The 22432-nt window shown below is 49.8% G+C and overlaps 2 protein-coding genes across 3 annotated transcripts; both read right to left on the bottom strand.

The window, feature by feature from the left end:
* Positions 1-6521: 6521 nt before the first annotated feature.
* On the bottom strand, positions 6522-13022 carry SPEF1 (sperm flagellar 1). 2 transcript variants are annotated; one of them, XM_045981574.1, is made up of 7 exons: positions 10579-13022; positions 9273-9384; positions 8776-8932; positions 8556-8595; positions 8361-8421; positions 8029-8155; positions 6522-7913 (listed from the first exon to the last, which is right to left on the bottom strand). In XM_045981574.1, the coding sequence occupies exons 1-7, from the start codon at positions 10685-10687 to the stop codon at positions 7806-7808; spliced, it is 714 nt and encodes a 237-aa protein (XP_045837530.1). In that variant the 5' UTR covers positions 10688-13022; the 3' UTR covers positions 6522-7805. The 2 variants fall into 2 exon arrangements, with proteins under 2 accessions (XP_045837530.1, XP_045837531.1); XM_045981575.1 differs by having other exon boundaries at positions 9273-9372.
* A 137-nt stretch (positions 13023-13159) lies between these two features.
* On the bottom strand, positions 13160-16009 carry CENPB (centromere protein B). Its single transcript, XM_045981573.1, has one exon. It carries the CDS (start codon positions 15802-15804, stop codon positions 13981-13983), a length of 1824 nt encoding a protein of 607 aa, XP_045837529.1. The 5' UTR covers positions 15805-16009; the 3' UTR covers positions 13160-13980.
* Between the last annotated feature and the right edge of the window lie 6423 nt (positions 16010-22432).

Genomic DNA, 22432 nt, shown 5'->3' with positions numbered 1-22432 from the left:
GGCGCCTGGCGGTCCTTGAACAACAGTCCCCCTCCCCCATTTCGCAGGCCCCCATTAAACTGCCTGCGGGGAGCTGTCCGTTGCACAAGGTTCCCGTCTCCCAATCAGTGTAACTATGGGAGAGATGGTATGGCAGGGCTGAGGGTCGAGAAGGACCTCCTCTGTCGCTGCCTTTGAGGAACCGCCAAGGCTCCTATCCTCTCCGCTGGATCCCTATGGTCCCTAACCTACCCCATGGTGTCTGGTCTCCTCACTGTTGGCAAATTAATCTTTCTAAGCTATTGTTTCCATCACACCTTCCTCTGCTCCAAAACCTCCGTGTGCTGGTACTGTCTCCAGGAGAGCTTCACAAAGTTTTTAGAAGCATTTTTGGGTGATTGGTGCGCACGCTGGCGTTTGAGATGCTGCCCTCCAGCGTGGGCACTGGGAGATTTCCACATTCTGATCCCAAACCATCCGCTCCTGTCAGATGCTTTCTAACTACCCAACCCCACAATTCCATGTGCCCCACTATCCTCTCCCCACCAAAAAAAAAAAAAAAAAAAAAAAAAAAGTGCATCCCCATGTCTATTCTATTCTTCAGCCTCTGAAGTTGGCAGACAGATCTATCTTGCAGGCTACAGATCTATCTTGTTTAGCCCACACGGGGCTTTTTTTTTTTTAAGATTCTAATTCTTCCTCTTCTCCTCTTTTCCTTCCTCCTCTCCTTTTTTCTCTTCTCCTCTTTCTCTTTTTCCTCTTCTTCCTCTTTCCCTTCTTATTCCCTTTTGAAATATCAGAAGCTCTAACTGCGTGGGCTCACATTATAGCCTGGGATCAGAGGCTAGCACATTCACCTCACTGTTGTGCCCACCAATCCCTATTTTCTCACATTGATTTTACCTTCTGGGTCTGTGCAGGCATTGATTTCCTGATGCCCTCCTTATGCTACCTTTCTATGTAGAATGCCCTTCCCACTCTCCTCTCATAGGCAAAATGCACCCTCCCTTCAAGACCAAGTGAAGGCCCGCCTTTATTATGCCTTTCTAGACAGCTCTCCTCAAAACTCACCCCAGGGTGGGCTCTTTAAAACACAGAGACTAGGGGCACCTGGGTGGCTCAGTGGGTTAAGCCTCTGCCTTTGGCTCAGGTCATGATCTCAGGGTCCTGGGATCGAGCCCCACATCAGGCTCTCTGCTCAGCAGGGAGTGTGCTTCCCTCTCTCTCTGCCTGCCTCTCTGCCTACTTGTGCTCTCTGTCTGTCAAATAAATAAAAAATCTTTAAAAAAAAATAAAACACAGAGACTAGCTGCTAACTGGGCATTGCCTGGGGCTATTTCCTAACGGTAAACTCATTTATTTTTTTTATAAGATTTTATTTATTTGACAGAGAGAGAGACAGGGAGAGAGGGAACATAAGCAGGGGGAGGGGCAGAGGGAGAAGAAGTCTTCCCTCTGAGCAGGGAGCCGGATGCGGGGCTCAATGTGGGGCTCAATGTGGGGCTCAATGTGGGGCCCAATGCGGGATTCGATCCCAGGACTCTGGGATCATGACCTGAGCCGAAGGCAGACGCTTCACATCTGAGCCATCCAGGCTCCCCTGTCAACTCCTTTAAACAAGTATTTACTAAGTGTGTATGATGATCAAGTTGCTGTGCCAGGCTCTGGAATCACAGGTACTCGCAGTTCAGGATAGGAAGTATACCACGAAAAAAGAGCTGTGGTTTCTTGTTCCTGCCAAACACTCATACTCCTAGGTGCTGGACAGTCTCACTGACTAGCCAATTGGAAGGACCTGCAATACAGAGCTGTCCATGCCTGGGGAGACTACAAGTTCCCAGGAAAGGCCACAAGGCCACAGTAATTGCAGATGGTTCTGATAAGCTTCCAAGAGAAAATGTGATTCTTGGTGCTGGGAGGAAGCTAGATTAGATGGTACGTGGTTGCCCCGTTGCAGTTCAGTGTGTCTGTGTACCAAGAAGAGATGCTAAACATCAGAGTGGTGCCCAGGCCTTTCTGGGCCTTTCTGTGCAGAGGGCCTTAACAGAGCTTTGAGGGGAGCCACAGGCTCCCTGGAGATTGCAGCGGTACAGGAAGGAATTAAGAACAACTCCAGTTTAGGCGAACAGACTGAACACCTGTAAAACATCCATTCCAGCTCCTAACATGTGGTATTATGGACTCTATTCTTTTTAATAAAAATTGAACAACAGTAACCTTGTTGGAAAACTTCCAGGCAGTATCTAATAAAGCTGAAAATGCCAACGCTTTGACCCAACAATCCACCAGTTTGGTTACATACCAAAAGATAGGAATACAAATATTCATGCCGGCATCATAGGTAATAACCCCAAACTGAAGCTGACCCAAGTGTCCATCAACAATAGAATGAATTTTTTAAAAATACTGTAGCTTATATATAAGCAATACGATGGCTTATTATATAGCAGTGACGAAGAACAGCCTCTACTGATACATGCAACAACTTGAATGATTTTCACAGATGATACTGAGCAAAAGAAGCCCTGGCCCATAATAGTATAAACTGTATTGTATATTCTAGTCCTCATCTTCATAAGCATCCATATGTATTTCTCCCGAGTATATACTGAGGAATGAAATTGCTGGAACATACCTGGGGCTATAATGTACAACTTTCTTGTATAATGTGTCAACTTAGCTATGGTGAACTACATTTCCCAGAATTCCTTTCCAATCAGGGTGAGCCACAACAGGCATTTTTTTTTTTTAAGACTTTATTTATTTGACAGAAATCACAAGTAGGCAGAGAGGCAGGCAGAGAGAGAGAGAGGAAGGGAAGCAGGTTCCCCGCCCATAACAGGCATTTTTACAGGAGATTTGGAGGGTGGAAGAAAAGCAGCGGCTGTATGGGTACACTTGCAAAATCTGGACAGGAGGTTTGCAGCCCATGAACTTTGTTGCTGATTGCTGGCACACGTCGTTGACCTGGGATAACAGGCTGGCACCTACTCCCCCTTTCCCCAGATCCTCCTTCAGCTTCTTTGACTCCTGGGCCAGATAACAGAGGGCACTCTTCTTTCCTACAGGATACACACATCATCAAGTTTGGAGGTAGTGGGAACCAAGGCGAGTTCTGGTGTGTCATCAAAGGTTCCAGTTTATGCTCATGGATTCTAGCTTGTCCTTTCTCTCCCCCACTTTATATCCATCTTTCCTTCCCAATGGCCTGACTTGGGGACTTTTAAGCTCCACCATCATATGTAAAACAGCAGTCTTACAGAGACTGTTTACCAGTTACCCAAAGCCAAATTCCTGTAACAAATGCTTTTTGTTTCTCCAATTAAACCCAAACTAATACAGTAGCATAGGCATATGTTTAATTTCATATGAAACTGCCAAACCGTTTCCTGAAATGGTTGTATTCATACTCCATCAGCAGAGTAAAAGAGTTCCAGTTGCCTCACATCCTCATCAATACAAAAATCAGCAGTTAGTTTTGTAAAAACATGACACTGTGCAAACCAAAGCAGGGCAATGGGCCATCACTCTGCAGCCTCTGCTCTGAACTATGCCCTTGTGGAGGAAATTTTGCAATATCAAGATCACAAATGCACATATTCTTCATCCTAACAAACCCAGTGCTGGCATTGGTCATGCAGATATGCTTGCAAAGAACACTGAACTATGAATGTATGAGGTTTTTCACTTTTGCATTACTGTTACTAATAACAGAAGGTTAGAAACAATTTAAATGTCCAAATAGAGGACTGATTAATTACATTTTGTACAGACAGCAGAATTTTACATGGCTTTAAAAACAGGAAATTTTCAATGTATTGATATAGAAAAATCTTGTATTGGTTGAGATTCTCTGGAGAAACTAAGGGGAGATGATATAGAGACAGATGGTATAGGTGATACAGATAGAGATTTATAAGAAGTGATTAATTAGCTCATGTGATGAGTGAGGCTGCCAAGTTGCAAGATCTACAGAATGAGTCAGCAAACTGGAAACTGGGAGAGTCAGATCCAAAGGCTGGCAGGCTCGGGACACAGGAAGAATTGATATTTTAGTTAGAGTCTAAAGGCAGGGGGAAAAGGCAAATCCTAGTTCAAAGGCCATCAAGAAGAAGAAATTTTCTCTTACTCAGGGAAGAGACATCCTTTTTATTCCTTTCAGGTCTTCAACTGATTGAATGAGGCCCACCCCCACGAAGACGAGCAATCTGTTTTACTCAGTCTACTTTTAAATTTAAACGTCAATCTCATCTGAAAACACCCTCACAGAATGTTTGACTAAATTATGGGCATCCTGTGGCCCAGTTAAGCTGGCATATAACATTGGCTATCACATATCTATAAGAGATCATATTGAATGGAAATCAGGACAAAAAATAGCATGGGTAGTATGCTTCCCTTTTATGGTAAGAAAAAAAAAAGAGGAGGGTGCAGAATAACAATAAATGTGCATATTTGCTTGTATTCACAAAAAGACATTCTGGCAGAATGTACAAAAACTAAAGATAAAAGTTAAGCCTATTGAAGTTGTGTGGGCACCAAGGAGACATTTTACTTTTTTTTTTTTTAAAGATTTTATTTATTTATTTGACAGACAGAGATCACAAGTAGGCAGAGAAGCAGACAGACAGAAAGGGGGAAGCAGGCTCCCTGCTGAGCAGAGAGCCCGATGTGGGGCTCTATCCTAGGACCCTGAGATCATGATCTGAACCGAAGGCAGAGGCTTTAACCCACTGAGCCACCCAGGCGCCCTGACATTTACTTTTTATGTGGATTTTAATTATGTGTATTTTATCTGTTTAAAACATTGAGTAACAAAAAATTTTAAGTACCACTTTGCATGCATTCTCCTCTTCTAGGATTGTGAACACTGGGGGAGACAAATCATGTTTTATATTCATCTTTGTGTTCCTGGCATTTAGCACATAGTAGGCAGTAAATAAACATTAGGGGAATGAATGAATGAACCAGAAGAAATCAGATTTCATGTGGGTCAGAAAGTGAAGAGGAGTGTGAGGATCAGAGGGGAAGAAATATGACAACGGCTGTCAGAGGGGAAGTTTGGGGAACAAGAGGGATGTTTCAAGAAGAATTATAGGATTATAATGTGTGATGTAACCCACTTTCATATTTATTCCCAAGAAACATTCAATAAAATTCTCTATTGTTTTGGGAACTTAATTTGTAGGGTGTCAAATATTATTTTAGATTCAGGCATATCTGGATACTAGGAATGGCTGGGTCGGGGAGGAACTCAAGGAAGAGGAACCTCCAGGACTTAGCCCAGTCTCTGCCATGGAGGGAGCTAGCAGACTCTTGAGAGGGTGACCCTGGCCACAAAACCTGTATTCTGGGCCCACTGTGTCCCTGTCAGGCAGATCCATGCCCTACCCCACTTCCTGGTCCCCAAGCCCCTCTACATACCATTCCTACCAGCTCCACACACAGGAGTCTACAGGTGGGCTCCATGACAATGGATTCAGAGAACAAAACTCTGGAGACTCAAGACTAACTATAGCAGAATAATAGTGCTAGAGCTGGGGTCAACATGTGTGAGGGCTGGTGGTTAATTTGAGGAAAGTAGAAGATCAGGCTGAAGACAGTGTTAACCTAAGACCAAGCTGAGTGCAGGGAAGAGGCTCAGATCAAGTAAGGAGTAGTTCTCAATTTTTATGTTTATTATTTTAGGAACTCAGGTGAACAGAATTGGACTGCACATACTCCTTAGTTCATGACACTCTCTCCTGCTTGTCTCTAAACAGCCCACTATGAACACCTATAAATCCGCCACCTGCCCAAGGACTAAAACATTACAAATAACTCATGTGCATGCTTCTTGCCTCTCTGCCCTCTGCTTCTTCTCAAAGGTAACTGCTGTCCTAGCTGTTATCCTTTTATTGCTTTTTCCTCCTTGTGATAGACAGCTTCTAAAATGGCTCCCAATTATCCCTGTCTCCTGGGATTCACACCCACGTGTCCCTCTCCCCTTGAAGGTGGACTGGAGCTCATGACTTACTTCTAATAAATAGGATACAAGTGTGATGGCTGTCACTTCTGCGATGACATTAGAGAAGACTGTAACTGCCATCTTGCTAGCAGACTCTGTTAACTCTCTCCTTTGCTGGCTTTGGTGAAGTAAGCTAGCATACTCACCGGACATGACCATAGGGGAAGGAAAGGAGGGCAGCACCACCCAGCAAGAAAGTGAAACCTTCAGCCCAACTTACAAGGAACTTAACCCTGTCAACAACGAAGTAAACTTGGAAATGAATCCTTCCCCACTCAAGACTTCAGATGAAACCACAGCTCTAGCTGACACTTTGATTACAGTCTTAGGAGAAACTCTGAAGCAGAGAACCCAGCTCAGCCAGACCTAGACTCTTGACCCACAGAAGATATGCGATAATACATGTGTGCCCTTTCAAGCCACTAAGTTTGTGGTAATTTCTTACGTATGATAGACATTCATACAAGTTCTTTTCAATTATTTCCTATTACAGAGAATGTCACTATGAACATTGTTGTACAGGTGTCGCAGAACACAGAACACAAGACCTTAAGTTTCTCCTAGGTATATGCTGAGTATATGCATAGGAATAGAATCATGGGGTCTCAGAATGTTACCAGTAGTTGGTAAATTATCAGAGTTAGGGTCACATCATGGCCAGACCATCTTGGTCATGTTTGAGAGTCATAGAACCATAGAACCATAGAACTAGGGATCAGTCTGTGAGAGGGGTTGGGAGTCATATGGAGGATAGATTTGGGGGTCAGTAAATGGGCAGGGTTGGAGGTGAGGGTGTGGTTACATTTGGGGAGAATGTGAAGACTCCGTTTGGATTTGGGTTTGGACAGTGTTGGAAGATACTGTGAGGGTGGGTTTGGCGGTCAGTCTAAAGTCAGAGTTAGAAGTCAGGCTGTTCAAGTGCACAGGATCTGACCCCTGTGCTGTCATCAAGCTTCCAGGCAGTGGCCACCCAGGGTCCAGGTGCCCACAAAGTGAGACCCACTCTGGGCTTACAAGGCTCTTTCACTCAAAAGGGTGGTGGTGATGGTGGAACACAACATTAAGAGGGGCAAGAAATCTGGGCAGAGAGAGAAGGTGGTCGCAGGAAAGATAGCACAACTTCTTTAATGGGGGTAATGTGATCCCATAACTTCCAAGCATTCTCAAAGGTCCCCCCACAGGAGGGGAGGGTGATTGGGACAGACACAGCCCATGTCTTCCCAGCTCCTGGCTGAACCCCCACTCCTCACCCCTTCTTCTCCAGCTGCTGTGTTCTCCATCCTCCACTTGGGTCCCAGGTGAGCTCCCAGGAGAGGCAAGGATCTCCCTTGGCTGCCTGGGGCAACTTCCTCCCCAGCCCAGAGCACAGACAGCTAGCCTGGATGGAGATGCCGCTGTCTTCAGAGCTGGGTTGGGACCTGTTTCTAAGGGTGTGGACCCAGCCGGGGCACCGCCCCCCAAGGCCCACGGCAGGAAGCACCAAAGCGGAGTCCCTGGTGCTGGGCACTGCTTTGGGGAGCATGCGAGGTCTCTGCACGTGGCTTCTGGGTTCTGGAAAGCAGTCCATTCTCCTGACCCGGGTGGAGTGGAAGGAGGTGGCTCAGTCCAGGGGCTCTGCTCTTAAGGCACCTGCCTCACTGACCCTCCCTTTGATACTCGCCCCCATCCCAAGGGAGGGGGAGGAGACTCATTGGAGCTGCTGGCTCCGCCCTCCCATTGGTCAGTCAGTAGGTCGGTGGGTGCGTGGGTGGGTGCGTCGGTTCGCAGCGCCTGGGCTCTGGCCGGTACTGGGGTGTCCCAGCGTGGCCCCGGCCACGGCTCACCGCTGCTTACGCTCTGCCTGCTGGAGCCGCCGTGAGAGGTCGTCGATGCGCACGTTCTTGAGCTGAAGCAAGTGCTCCAAACGCCTCACCTTCATCTGCAGGACCTGGGCCACGAGGCACAGAGGTGAAGTCAGCTGCCTGCTGCCCTCTGTCCCCACCACTGCTGTCCCTAAGCACCCATTGCCCCACCACCGCCCATGCCTTCCCAGCCACCCTCACCTGCACAGTCTCCTGTGAGGCCAACAACTCCTGCTCTTTTTCAGCGATCTGGAGGACGAAGCTTGGGTCGCCGCCCTGCACTGCCTGGCCATATCCCGGAGGCCGGGTCGCGGGCAGCCGGCCCCCCCTGGGGTGGGAAGCAGCTTAGTGGAGGCCTGGAGCTGAGGCCCCACTCTTATCCTTCTGATGCTCTCCGGCCAGACTCTCCTTCCCCCATTCCCTCCCCCCAACCCCTGTCCTGCTTCCCAGGAACAGTCTGTCCCCACCCTTATCTGCCAGCGCTGTGCTGGGGGATCACCAGACCTGGTGAGATAGGAACTCGGCTTCCTTACCTGACCTGGCCCCCTCCCTGGGGGTCTGGAGCACCTTCCCCTCGGGCCTTCTGGGACAAACCTGAGAGGAGACAAGTGGAGGAGTTAGTCAAGATGGAGTCCCTTTTTCCTGACTTCTCTCTCCCTCTCCTCCCCCATAGGTAGGACAGAAGCAAAGCTGCTCCTGGGAGGGAAGAAAAGTAAAGACCACTTTACCCACATCCATGTAGCCAGTGCCATCCTGGGGAGCCAGCTCCTGAAATAACACCCCCCCCCCCGGGGGTTTACTGTGAGTTCAGGCTCACTCATCCGCAAGGAGCCCCAGGTTTCTTCCGAGGTCCCCAAGGCCAGCCTCTGTTTGCCAAACACCCTCTCCCACATCTGTCGGCAAGGCGGGGCTTCCTGCTGCCTGGAAGAGGCTCGGGTGGGGCGGCACCTGTAAGGAGCTCGTGCGCTGCTTCCTGAGCCTCTGCCGCTCCTCCAGGCGCTGCCTCAGCGGAATGAGCACTAACTCCACCACGCCCGGCGCGCATTGCGCGATTTTGCGCATCACATCCTCTGGTACCGAGAAGTTCAGCTTGTTCAGCACCTTCCTGGGAGACAGGCACAGGGCTGGCGGACTGGGTCCCCAGGGAATGAACTGAGGGGCGTGGAGGAGAAGGAAGTGTTGCAGCCCTGGGGGAATGAACCCGATTCTTGGTGTCCCCTTTCCTTGTCTCCTCCCCAATAAATGAGTCCCTTGATTTTGTTACCAGATCCTGACCGTGTTGTCCCTCCCTACTCTGCCACAAACAGAATCCCAGTCTGGGCTTTGGAGACCATGGGGTGTGTGTGTCGGGGGTGGGGGTGGGGCATGGTAGGGCAGCCCTTCCTGGGATCCCGGGGTCTGGGTAGGGGATGGAGATTCCGGTAGTGCACCAGGCATTCTGCTACCTGTTTAGGTGACTCCAGTTGCTGAGCTTCTGTTGCAGAGAGTTGGCAGGGACATAATTGTGCATCTCCACCATCTTGGGGAAGTAAAACTTGATGACTTCTGCGACCAGGACTGAGGGAATGGGAGCAGACATGGAAGGGAGTAAGGAGGTAAGGGAAAAGGAGTAGGGAGAAGATGTGGATGGGATGGGAGAATCATAGATTGGTGGGGCCAAGCAAAGAGGTGATGTGGAAAGGGAAAGGATGATAGGGAGGGAGGGGTGGTGGAAGAGAGGGAAAGGGGTTCAAGAAAATAAGATCAGAAATCAGTAATCATCCTCCAGCATACCCCAGAGGAGAGGCATCCCATTCCCCTCAGCTCAGGCATATGAAAACTAGGGTCTCTGGTCCTCTAGTAGAGAATGAATCTCCAAGAGAGCCCGTCGGAGCTTGGGATCCCATCCTAGTTATTTACATGGAAACACACACACACACTCCCAACACCCAAATCCCAGGAAAGAGTCACAGATTCACACAAGCAGACACATGTGATAAGATCCCCCTACAGATATGCACATAGAACAAAGTGTGTAGACACAAGGACATACACATGCCCATACATACACAGGCCCACATATAGCACACACATATACAACACACAGAGATGCGCAAACACATACACAGATACATATTTCCATCACTGAAATTCCAAGAGAGTCCCACACAAGCACATGCACACAAGCACAGTAAGTCACATAGTGACCATGTACTGATGTACCAGAGATGTGTACTTCTGTCATTAGAGTCTCGGGAGACACCCTGAGACACACAGACACCTAATAATCACAAAGAAACACATATGCACACAAGACCTCCTACCTGCATACAGGACAGAACCCATCAACAAACATATGAACACACACATGCACAGACTCCCACAAGACAGATATATGGCATACAGCAAAGAACACACACAAAGAAGCACAAAAACATACACAAATACACATCTTATTCATTAAGGTGTCAGTCAGACACACACCATCATCACCACCACACATGCATAAAGGACAGAACAAGGGGACATACATATGGATACACACATATTCAAATTCCCACAGACACACACAGAAACACACACACATATACACAATTAAAGTTCTAAGGGGTAGGCAGACACCCCCCAACACACACATACCCACACGCACAGAAGCACAGAGAAACATAGGCATACAGTCCCCTTACACACGTACGTACAGGACAGAACGTGTCAACAAACACGGGCACACGGGACATACACACAGGAGCGCACACATACTGAGGTGCACACCTCCGTCACTGAAGTCCCTGGAGAGATTTCGCTTGGGCCGGGACAGAGGGATGTTGTCTACCCACAGGTACAGCTGGTGCAGCGCCTCCTCGTCCACGCTGCCCGCCATTGGCACCCTCGGCAAGGCCAGGACGTTCCAGCCGTGCAGAGTCCAGCCCCAACTTCACGATCCCTCAGGCGCCTCTTCTCTCGCCACTGACGGCGACCAGACCTGCCTCTGCCTCTCTAATCCGAAGACTCTTCTCCCAGCTGGGAGCAGCCATATTGTTTTCTGAAACCATAGCAACTATCCCTGACTGGGCGGGGAGCAGGGGATTCTGGGAGTTGTAGTTTTCTCCCTCTACTTACTCTCAGGCCCCAGCTTTGAAAAGGCGATTAAGTAGCGTTGTCTTCCCAGCATCTGTGCCAAGCGCCACCTGATCAGCCAAACTGGCCCACTCTGAAACCTGTCAATGCCAACCAGGCCCTCGGTATCCCAGCACCAGCCTCTCCAGGGCTGCCATTCCCCTTCCCCATCCTTTAGTGATCAGTCCCAAGTGAAGGCGGCGTCCCAACGTTTGTCAGCTTCATCTGGGCGTCCACTGCTAATCATCTGCTGCTTCCCAGCTGGATAGGCTGTGTGACTGTGTCTCCTGGCTGGGTCCCTCCTCAGAGCTCTGTGCTATTAGGGCCATCAACACTAGTGCCCTTCCCAGCAGTGTCCTGGTAGGGCATTTAATATGTCCCCCAGACTCCCAGGGAGAATACTAGGGTTCAGGGTCAGTACCTTGGGCAAGTTATTTAACTCCCTAATCTTATTTCCTCCTTTTGTGAAGTGGGAATGGTTCTCTCGCCTATTTGTCCCGACAGGGTAATAGGGAGGAAAGTGGGAAGGGTATTTATGGAAAATCTGCATCTGTATGGGGACTGGGGGTATGGGAGTAAAAGCTGCAAAGCTGCAAGAGCTCCAGTAGACACTTCCACAGCCCCTCACTTCCTTCCGAGAGCTATTCTTCCATGGGCTAGAAATGGATTCCAGTATCCAGTTCCATTTCAAAAGAGCACTGTTTGTAGTAGGGTTAGGGATATGGTTCTTTCCTTAGCGAAGGGACACAGAGTAGCAGGAAAAGAGGCACTTCTAGGATCAGCCAGAGAAGAAACCTTGTTTCCATCAAAGACTAGCAATGTAGCTTTGGGCACATTACTGGACCTTTCTGTGCCTGTTTTCGCATGGTTTTACCTACCTCATAGGGATTCGTGAGCATTCAAAGTGCTTAGCACAGCACCTGGCACACAGCAAGGGCCCTATTAACATCAGTTGGTGCTGTCATTAATGAGATGAGCTCAGTTGCAGCAGAAGAGGAGACAAACGGAAATGATTTGCCTTGTTGGTATTTGAGGGAGGGGCCATGTTGAACAGGGAGAAGACTACTGCTCCTGCCCCCCTTACTCTGGAGCAGGCGAGGGGGGGGGGGGGCTGAGCTTCCTTAAGACCTTCTGGTTTCCTCCTCCACAGCTCAGATGGGGGTGGGGGAATGATGGTAAGGGGAATCCCAACTACGTTTTGCAGTCCCTTAGTCCTTTAGTTTCGTTGTCCTCAAGGCCTACAGGGGAAATCTGAGTGCCAGAAGTGTGGAAGGCCAAGTGTGGAATTGTCAAGCTACCTTCTTGATTTAAAGTCATACATAGTGGCCTTGCCTTTCTAGAAGAGACCACACCCAGGGCAGGGAAGGGACAAAAGACGACTTAGATATACCCCCCTTAACATTCCAGGGTGGAGAGAGGAAGAACTGAAAGGAAGTGGTGGGGAGGGAACCACAGCAGCAACGTGCCAGCCCCAGTAGAGGTGGGAAAACCGGTTTGGGGCCCAGAGCTGAGCGGCCTCCTCAGGCCCAGGCCTTCCCCTGGCTGGAACTGCTGGGGCCTGAGGGCCTCAGTGAGGGAGGGGGTGGGCCATGAAAGGAGAAAAGGGGTAGGATCAGCAGAGTCACCAGTATTCACCTTTGGACTGGGGTGCCCCCAGCCTCTTGGGGGTGCAGTCTGTCCCAGGAATTTTATCTTCCTCCTGCCACTGTCCCCAGGATGGCCACCAGGCTTGGAGATGCTAATCACTGAAAGGTCTAAAGGGCTCCCTCTTAAGGCATTAAAGGTAGACCAAGGGATGCTCTGTATGCCCCTCCAGACTCTAACCTGGACCACAGAAGTTGCCCCAGCACCCCTTTTGCTCTGTCCTCTGGGCCCACTCCTGCAAGGACCTCCTTTAATGGGCTTAACAGGCCCAGTTCCCAGTTTAACTTGGTCCAACAGGGATGGTTGGCTCCCTCCCTCCTCTCCTAGCCAACTGACCCCAACTTCTTTCTAACCCCAAAGCAGTGCAAGGCCCAGCTTTCCTCAAACCCAAACAGGTACACTGAAGACCCCTTCCTCCCCAAGCCTAGATAACATTTAGATATGGAGGCGGCCCCTCGCCCTAGTCAGGGCTTGAATTGTGGCTACCCTCTCAACACTTGGTTCTATGTCCCACCAGAAAAAGGACCAAAAGGAACCAAGAAAGGACGTGTTCCCAAGACAGACGCAAGCCCAGACCATGAAGGATGCACCCTTGGCTGTTAAAACGTTCACCCCCACAAAAGGGGAGTGGACGGATTTATTGAATTCAGACTGGGAAAGGAGCAGCTGGATGGCTGGACTATGGGCCCAGCCCCAGGCCCCCTGCCCAGAATAGGGCCCTGCCAGAGAGGGAGGAGAGGCATGGGGCCTGCAGCTACCCACAAGGAAGTGCCCACTATCACTCCCCTGAAGGGCCTCTTGGGAATCTCCAATCTGGAAAGAAAACCAAGGGCCAAAGTAACCTGGACTGGGCCAGAGAAAGGGATTGGGAAGATGGGGAAGCAGGCAGCGGCAGACTCAGGAGCCTGCGGTGAGTTAGACTGTGCTTCTCAAGGCGGCCCAGGGGCAGGGGTAGGGGGCTGCCAGCCTTGTGGGGGCCTAGGCTGGACCTTCCTCTGGAGCCCTTCCCAGAATGGCTTTGGGGTCCCCCCCACCAAAGACCTGGTGTGGACGGCAGAGGGGAGAGGCACTCTCCGGCCAGGAGCTTCCAGGGCCCACCCCTGGCTGCTCCTGGGGCCTAGTCCACGGATGGCATGGTGTGGTAGCACCGGACAGCTCCCCACCTGGTCCCCCAAGCCCGGGGGGCAAATGGGGAGGAAGGAGGACTCTGAGAAAGAGGCAATAAGCAGGCAGTGAGGCTGACCCCAGCCCCGGGCCCTACCGAGGTGGCTGGGCCTGTCACAGGGCCCGAGGAACATCACTAAAGAATCTGGAGCTCCCAACTCTGGCTCCATCCACAGAGGCTGCCCGGAGAGTCCTCTGCCCTGGGCTGGTGCTGCCACATCCGGGTCGGGCACGACTAGGCCCAGTGGCTCAGCTTTGATGTCCAAGACCCCGAACTCCCGCCTGCCTGGCGTGGTTCTTCCTGGTCACATGGACCAGATCGTGTTCCAAGTGAAGGATGTGGCTCTGCACTCGGTCGTCAATGGGGAAGGAAGTCAGGTACCTCTTGACCATAGCGAAGTAGGCCATGGCTTCCCCAAAGCTGGGCACAGGCACCTCATCACCATCCTCCTCATCGTCTTCATCATCTTCATCCTCCTCATCCTCCTCATCTTCCTCCTCTTCCTCACTGTCAGACTCAGAGTCCTCTTCACCCTCCAAAAAATGGAGGGTAGGGCACTGGGCCTCCTCTTGGGCACTGTAGCCCCCAAAGCTGCCACCGGCTTCCACTACCCCCTGGGCCCAGTCCTCAGCCTCCAGCCCCTCAGAGGAGCTCTCTTCCTCCTCCTCCTCCTCCTCCTCCTCCTCACTGTCATCCACATCACCCTCCTCTTCCACCTCCTCTTCCTCCCCCAACTCCTCTCCTTCCCCACCTTCCTCCTCCTCGCCTTCTTCCTCCTCCTCCTCCTCCTCCCCTTCACCCTCCTCCTCCTCTTCCTCCTCTTCTTCTTCCTCCTCTTCCTCCTCCTCCTCTTCCTCCCCCTCACTCTTGAGGGCAGTGGTGATGGTGGCATTTGGGCCACCCCCGAAGCCAGCCTCCCGGAAGCAGGCAGCTATGTCCGAGGGTTCCACTGCCTGCCAGGCGGCAGCTACAAAGTGCAGGGCCTCCATCAAACCTAGCTGCAGGCCTGAGCGATCCTGGCCCTCCAGCGCGGCCATGGCCTTGAGTAGCATAGCCTGGCGGTAGTGGCCCTTCACCTGTTGGACCACTCCCCGCTCCAGCGGCTGCACCGTGCCCGGAGGGAAAAAGGCCAGCTGTACGTGTCGCAGGCCCGAGGTATCCAGGGACTGGGCAGCCAGGCGGCCGGCCAGCAGCAGGACTCGGCGAGATTCTGCGGCCATGCGAGTGTCCAGGGCCTTCAGGTACTTGGCCAGGGCTTGGGTGGTGACACCACCCTTGGAGTTGGCGGTGTAGTCGCAGGGCAGGCCGGCTTGGCCTGCGCGGGGCTTGGCCGACTTGCCGGCCACGAGTGGGGGCAGCTTCTCGCTGCCGTCTGCGTTGGCGCACAGCAGGACACTGAGGCGCTGGGTGGCCCTGCGTGCCCGTCCATCGCTGCCGCATAGCCCCGCAGCCTGGTCGGGGAGGAAGTCGTACCACAGACTGGTCTCAATGGCGCTGAACACGTCCTGGGAGGCGTAGCCCTCAGCTACCGACGGCGGCTGCTCCTCCCGAGCGCGCCAGCCCGTCGAACCCCCGCCGCTGCCCTCTGAGGGCACCGCAGGCGGGCTGGCGGGAGCCGCTGGGGGTCGGGGGGCGGCACTGCGGGACCGGGCGCGGGCCACACCGCTGCAGGACACCACACCGTGGCGCCGGCGGAAGCGGTCCAGCCAACCGTTGGAGGCGGTGAAGTCGTCCATGCCCAGCTCCTCGGCTATACGCAGCGCCTTCTCCTTGAGGATGATGCCCTTGACGGGTAGGCCAGCGGCGCGAATCTGCTGGAACCAGGCGATGAGCAAGCCCTCGAGCTTGTCGTAGGGGGACAGCTTGTTGGTTTTGCGGCAGGTGGAGGCCACACCGTACTTGCGCTCCGACGCCAGGATGGCGCGCTTGTTCTTCAGGATGGTGCTCAGCGTGGACGGCGGGATGTTGAAGCGCCGCGCGATCTCGCCCTTGCGCAGGTCCGGGTTCTCCTCCACCTCCTGGATGATCCGCGACTTCTCCCGGAACGTCAGCTGCCGCCGCTTGGGGCCCATCCCGGCGCGCCCCCCGCCCCGGGGCCCGGCGCCACCGCCGCCGCCCCGGGGCGGGGGGCCCGGGCCCGCGGCGGGGGGCACCTGGCGGCCTCTCCCGCGCGCCCCGCCCGAGACAAAGCGGCTCGCGGAGCGGCGGGCGGGGCGGCGACCCGGCCCGGCCGGGGGCACCTTCGGGGGCGCCGGCGAGCGCGGCGCCGGGCGGCGGGCAGCAGGCGGCGGGCGCGGACGAGGGCGGGCGGCGCGGGCGCGGAAGGCAGGAAGTGCCGCGGCGCGGGGAGCAGGGAGCGCGGCGAGCGGGGCGGAGCGGGCGGAGCGGGATCTCGCGGGAAGCGCGGGGACGCCCGGCACCGCCTCCCCGCCCTCCGCGCCCACCCCCCCTCCCCGCTGCCCCGGGCCGACCGCGGGGGGGCGCTGCGGCCTGATGGACCGGTCTGCGCCCGTTCGTCCGGCGACCTGCGGGCAAGGGGCGCGGCTCCCGGCCTCTGCGCCCGGTGGGCCGCGATTTGCTGCTTGTAAAGAATAACAGCTGTGGTTTGTGGTTTTTATTTTGTTACAGCAAAAATAGCTCACGCTCTTTGATGATACTGAAAAATACAGGAAACTAAAAATCACCTTTCACCCCAGCACCTGGAGAAATGAGCAGGTAACATTTTGATACGTTTCCTTCCAGTCTTTTCTGTAGGCTCAAGCAGTTTTCTTTTTTAAAAAATTGCATAAAATTGGCATCGGATGTATAGACTGTATATCTGGCATCTTCTGTTTTACCTGGCAAGGAGTGATGAGAATTTTGTCACATCGATAAAATATTGCCAACACGCTTTTTAATGGTTGTATATTGTTACAATTAGGGATGAACACTAATCTATGTAGTCTGTTGTTACACGTTTAGATTACTTTTATAAGCAACATTACGCTTTTAAATCTATTTGATAATAATCCCACAATCCATAGATGAACGCTCACTTTCTGGGCTTTTCCATGCATACAGGCATAAGTGTGTTTTCACCTATGGAAATAATGTCATGTATATGTATATATAAACATATATAAATGTGAATCCCTGAAACCTCTTTCTCCACCGCACACGTAAAAATGACATATTCTTAAAACAATAAATGCATTGCGGTATTTTGAAAAAATCTCTTAGAGTGGAGTGAGGTATAGTCAAGAGGAAGGCTGTGACCCAGAGCACTGGGCTCTCCAAGGTTAAGGGTTTGAGAAAGGACTAACAAGAAACTCATGAAAAACAGCTAAAGAGGTAGGAGGAACACCAAGCCTGCATGGTGTTTCTGGAGGCCAAGGGAAGAAAGTGTAACTCACTGCTGTGTTGGTGTGTATTGACAATTTGAATCCTGTGAATTTTCTAGTCATACTCTTTGCCCGTTTTTCTCTTGTATTAGTCTTTTAGTGGACTTACAGGAGCGCTTCATAGGCTCTGAACACAAAATCTTTGTTAAGTATATTACAAATAGGGGTGCCTGGGTGGCTCAGTGGTGTTAAAGCCTCTGCCTTTGGCTCAGGTCATGATCTCAGGGTCCTGGGATCGAGCCCCACATTGGGCTCTCTGCTCAGCAGGGAACCTGCTCCCCCCCCCCCCCCCCGCCTGACTCGCTGCCTACTTGTGATCTCTCTGTCAAATAAATAAATAAAATCTTTAAAAAATAAATAAATTACTAAATAAATATATTACAAATACGTTCTTCCAGCCTACCAGCTGTCCTTTAATTTAACCCAGAGAATCTTAGATATGAGAAGTTTGTAACCTTTATTTTTTTTTAAAGATTTTATTTATTTGAGAGAGAGAGAGAACACAAGTGGAGGGAGGGGCAGAGGAAGAAAGAGAAACAGACTTCCTGCTGAGCAGGGAAATGGACCCACACGGACCCACACATGGGGTTCCATCCCACGACTCCGGGATCATGGCCTGAGCCAAAGGCAGATGCTTAACTGACAGAGCCACCCAGATCCCCCAGTTTGTAACCTTTAAGTAGGCAGATCTGTCGTTTTTTTTCCTTTACTGCTTTTGGGTTTTGTGTCTTACTTAGGCCTTTCCCACTCCTGAGACATTAAAAAAAATATTTTCCTAATCACAAGGTCTAGGAGAAAACATGGGAGACTTTCCCTACAGGAGCCAGATTAGTTCTTGGTCCATAATGGGTATATGGTCCCTATGCAAAGGTGAGTGTAGAGCTGCCTGTCTGAGACTCTGCCTGCCATACATTTTCAGGAAACTATGTCAACATTTCTGTGATTTCACCCATGTGCATATATGTCCTTCTGGCCTCTTCACCCATCCTGACTTATAATCAATGTGTGTTTGGGTGAATGTTCTGTAGGTGGGTTTATTTTTCCTACTTCACTGAATTTTCCAAGTATTTTTCAATAAGCAAGTACAACAGGACCTTGAAAATGAAAAGGAGAATGGAAAGTTTGCTGAGGGACATGAAAACTAATGATTAGGTAAGAGGAATGGGTATTAGGCCTCGTGGGCAACTTTGGACAGTCTGGGCCAAAAGAAGAGAAGGTGGACTTTGCACTTGCCTAAGGTGGGGAATTGGAAGGATGGGGCTTACAGAGAGAAGTGGGGGGGGGGGCAATCCTAGGGTTCCAGATGGATTGGCAAGGGAATTGCTCAGTTTAGAGGGAGTGGAAATGGGACCTATGCCTTGGTACAGGCAGGTAGACCAGATGTCTAGAAATGGCTGCGTCATCAGCATATGTGTATGGCTGCTTTTTTGTCCTGGAAATGGCCATACTGGTATCTTTCATGTGGTACCAAGGATGGACCTGGAAGTAGAAGACAATGTAGGCCTGTTGATGGAGGTGGATATAGTTGGCAGGAAAGAGGCTGTCCAGCCATTTGAAGATGTCTCCCAGTTCCTAGAGCCAAGAGTCCCAAGAGAAATACCTCATCTCTCCCCGAGTCCTCCATGATTCTATTCATGCTTTCATTTTTAACAGCTTTATTGAGATGTTTTTCACATATTATACAACTTATCCATTTAGCATATACAATTCATAGACACATGCAACTATCACCCCATTTTTGTCACCTTAGAAAGAAATCCCATATTCTTTAGTAGTATCTCCCTATCCACTCCCTGCCCCTTCCTCAGCCCTGAGCAACCATTGATCTACTTTCTCTCTATAGATTGGTCCGGACACTTCATATGAATGAAATCATATAATATGTGTCTTTAACGACTGGCTTCTTTCACTTAGCATCATGTTTTCAACCTTCATGCATGATGAAGCCCTATCAGTGCTTTATTCTTTTCTTACAGCTGAATAATATTCTATTATATAGATATATGACATTTTAAAAAAAGATTTTATTTATTTATGTGACAGACAGAGATCACAAGTAGGCAGAGAGGCAGGCAGAGAGAGAGGAAGGGAAGCAGGCTCCCAGCTGAGCAGAGAGCCCGATGCGGGGCTCGATCCCAGGACCCTGGGATCATGACCTAAGCCGAAGGCAGAGGCTTTAACCCACTGAGCCACACAGGCGCCCCGATATATGACCTTTTTATCCAATTGTCATTTGATGGACATTTGGATTATTTCTGTGTTTTGGCAATTAAGAATGATGCTGCTATAAACACTTGTTTGTAAGTTTTTGTGTGGACATACATTTTCATTTTTTCTTGGATATATACCTAGGAGGGGAATTGCTGGGTCATATGGTTAACATATGTTTAATTGTTTGAGGAACTGCCAATTTGAGGTCACAGTCTTTTAATTAACTTAAAAATTATACCTGTTCTGGGGCATCTGGGTGGCTCAGTGGGTTAAAGCCTCTGCTTTCGGCTCAGGTCATGATCCCAGGGTCCTGGGATCGAGCCCCACATCGGGCTCTCTGCTCAGCAGGGAGCCTGCTTCCTCCTCTCTCTGCCTGCCTCTCTTGCCTACTTGTAATCTCTGTCTGTCAAATAAATAAATAAAAATCTTTAAAAAAATATACCTGTTCTTTGGAAAATATTTTAAAATACCAACAGTTTTTTAAAAAGATTTTATTCATTCTTTTGAGAGAGAGAGAGAGAGCGCACAAGCAGGGGGAGAGGCAGAGGGAAAGAGAGAAGCAGACTCTCCACTGAGCAGGGAGCCTGACATGGGGCTCAACCCCAGGACCCGGGGGGTCATGACCTGAGCTGAAGGCAGACTTCCAACCATCTGAGCCACCCCAGCGCCCCCAAAATACTGAAAATTTTGAGGATAAAGACATTTAATTCCATTACTCAAAGAATATCCTTGTGGGGTACTTTTCTGTGCATAGTTTTTAATGAGATCACACTTGGCATGATATTTTGTAGCCCATATTGTGAACATCTTTTCATGTCAATAATTATCTCCATCAGTGAGTTTCAAACTTATTTTACTCTTGGAACCCTATCTTCAAAAGACCATTTTCTGAAAGCCCAATATGTCATCATTCAAACATCAACAATTACTAATTGGGCCCTTGCCTAGTGCCAAGCATCCCTACCTGTCCCCCTGCCTGTTCTCTTTAAAAGTCGCAGGTATTACAAACTATAGAGGAGTCACCACATTAGCTGCTCCCCTATGAGAACATTCAGCTTGCTCTCTGTGCTCAATGAACATACATCTGTGTGTATTTTTATCACCTTTTTAAGAGAAATCCCTAGGTGTCTGGGTGGCTCAGTCAGTTAAGCATCTGCCTTTGGCGCAGGTCATGATCCCAGGGTCCTGACTCAGAGGGGAGTCTGCTTCTCCCTTTTTCTCTGCCCCTCCCCTGCCCATGTGCATGCGCTTTCTCTCTCTCTCAAATAAATAAATATTTTTAAAAAGAGAGAAAGAGAGAAATCCCTAGAAGTGGGATATTGGGTCAGGGACCAACCTTGGACTTGGGCCTATATGAGGTACTGGGAGATGGGAGGAGAGGCAAGTGACTTGGTCCCTGTTCTTCAATAGCTCAGTCAGCTTGAGGAAATGAAATCAGAAAAGGGAAAAAGAAATTTCAATAAATAGAGCCACACCTTCCAATAATTCCCTTTTATTTTTTTAATAGATTTTTATTTATTTGAGAGGGAGCGAGCAAGAGAGAACAATGGGGGAGAGTCAGAGGGAGAAGCAGACTCCCCACTGAGCAGGGAGCCCGATGTGGAACTCAATCCTGGGACTCCAGGATCATGACCTGAATAGAAGGCAGTCGCTTAACCAACTGAGTCACCCAGGTGCCCTTTTTTTTTTTCTTTTTAAAGTCGCCCAGTATGGAGCCCAGCGTGGCTTAACTCACAACTTTGAGATCAAGACTTGAGCTGAGATCAAGAGTCAGTGTTTAACCGACTGAGCCACCCAGGCACCCACAAATCTTCCCTTTTTGGAATTAACACTGTATATACCTGCTGCACCAGTGTGAAAGCTAATAACCTAAATGTTCAGCATTAGGGAAATGAATAAATATATGGCATTATGGTAATTTGGCTCCACCATCAAATAAAATGAAGAAAGCAAGGGTAAAACAATGTTTCACACAGTTTGTTATATTTGTAAAAATGTGGACATAAATGTGCTTATACATATATAAACCTGCACTGTGGACTATGGTAGCCACGATTCCCATGTGGCTATCAAGCCCTTGAAATGTGACAAATCCAAGCTGAGATGTACTGTGATTGTCAAATGCACCAAAAAAAAAAAAAAAAAAAAAAAAGCAAAGAAAAAAAAATTATCTAGGTGCGCCTGGGTGGCTCAGTCAGTTAAGCAGCTGCCTTCTGCTCAGGTCGCAATCCCAGGGTTCGGGGATTGAGCCCCATATTGGGACCCTTGCTCAGCGGGAGCCTGCTTCCCCCTCTCCTTCCCACTTATGCTCTCTTTTACTATCTCTCTCTCTCTCTCAAATAAATAAAATCTTTTTAAAAAGTATCTAAAATATCTAATAATTCCTGGGGCGCCTGGGTGGCTCAGTGGGTTGAGCCTCTGCCTTCAGCTCAGGTCATGATCTCAGGGTCCTGGGATCGAGCCCCACATCAGGCTCTCTGCTTAGTGGGGAGCCTGCTTCCCTTCCTCTCTCTCTGCCTGCCTCTCTGCCTACTTGTGGTCTCTGTCTGTCGAATAAATAAATAAAATCTAAAAAAGAATCTAATAATTCCTATATTGATAATATGTTGAAATGATATTTTGAACATTTGAGTTTAATAAAATATTAAAATTTCAGGTGTTTCTTTTTCTATTTTTTAATGTGACTACTAGGAAATTTTAAATTAGGTATGTGGCTCATATCTGGGCCTCCCCATTATGTTTCAATTGCCCAGGAGTGTCACAGACTATCTCCAGAATATCCAAGAGACTCATATTGGTGGCTGCCTCAAAGGGGTCCTGAAGGTTTGCGTAGAGTGGGAGACTAGACTTTTTTTTTTAATATTTTATTTATTTATTTGACAGAGAGAGAGATCACAAGTAGGTAGAGAGGCAGGCAGAGAGAGAGGGGGAAGCAGGCTCCCCACTGAGCAGAGAGCCCGATGCGGGGCTCAATCCCAGGACCCTGAGATCATGACCTGAGCCGAAGGCAGAGGCTTGATCCACTGAGCCACCCAGGTGCCCCGAGACTAGACTTTTCAATGCTGTTTTGCACCATTTGAATTTTCTCCTTTGTTTGAATTTTTGGTAC

This window comes from Meles meles, chromosome 16, assembly GCF_922984935.1.
Source record: "Meles meles chromosome 16, mMelMel3.1 paternal haplotype, whole genome shotgun sequence".
NCBI lineage: Eukaryota > Metazoa > Chordata > Mammalia > Carnivora > Mustelidae > Meles > Meles meles.
This window is presented reverse-complemented; position numbering and strand designations above follow the sequence as displayed.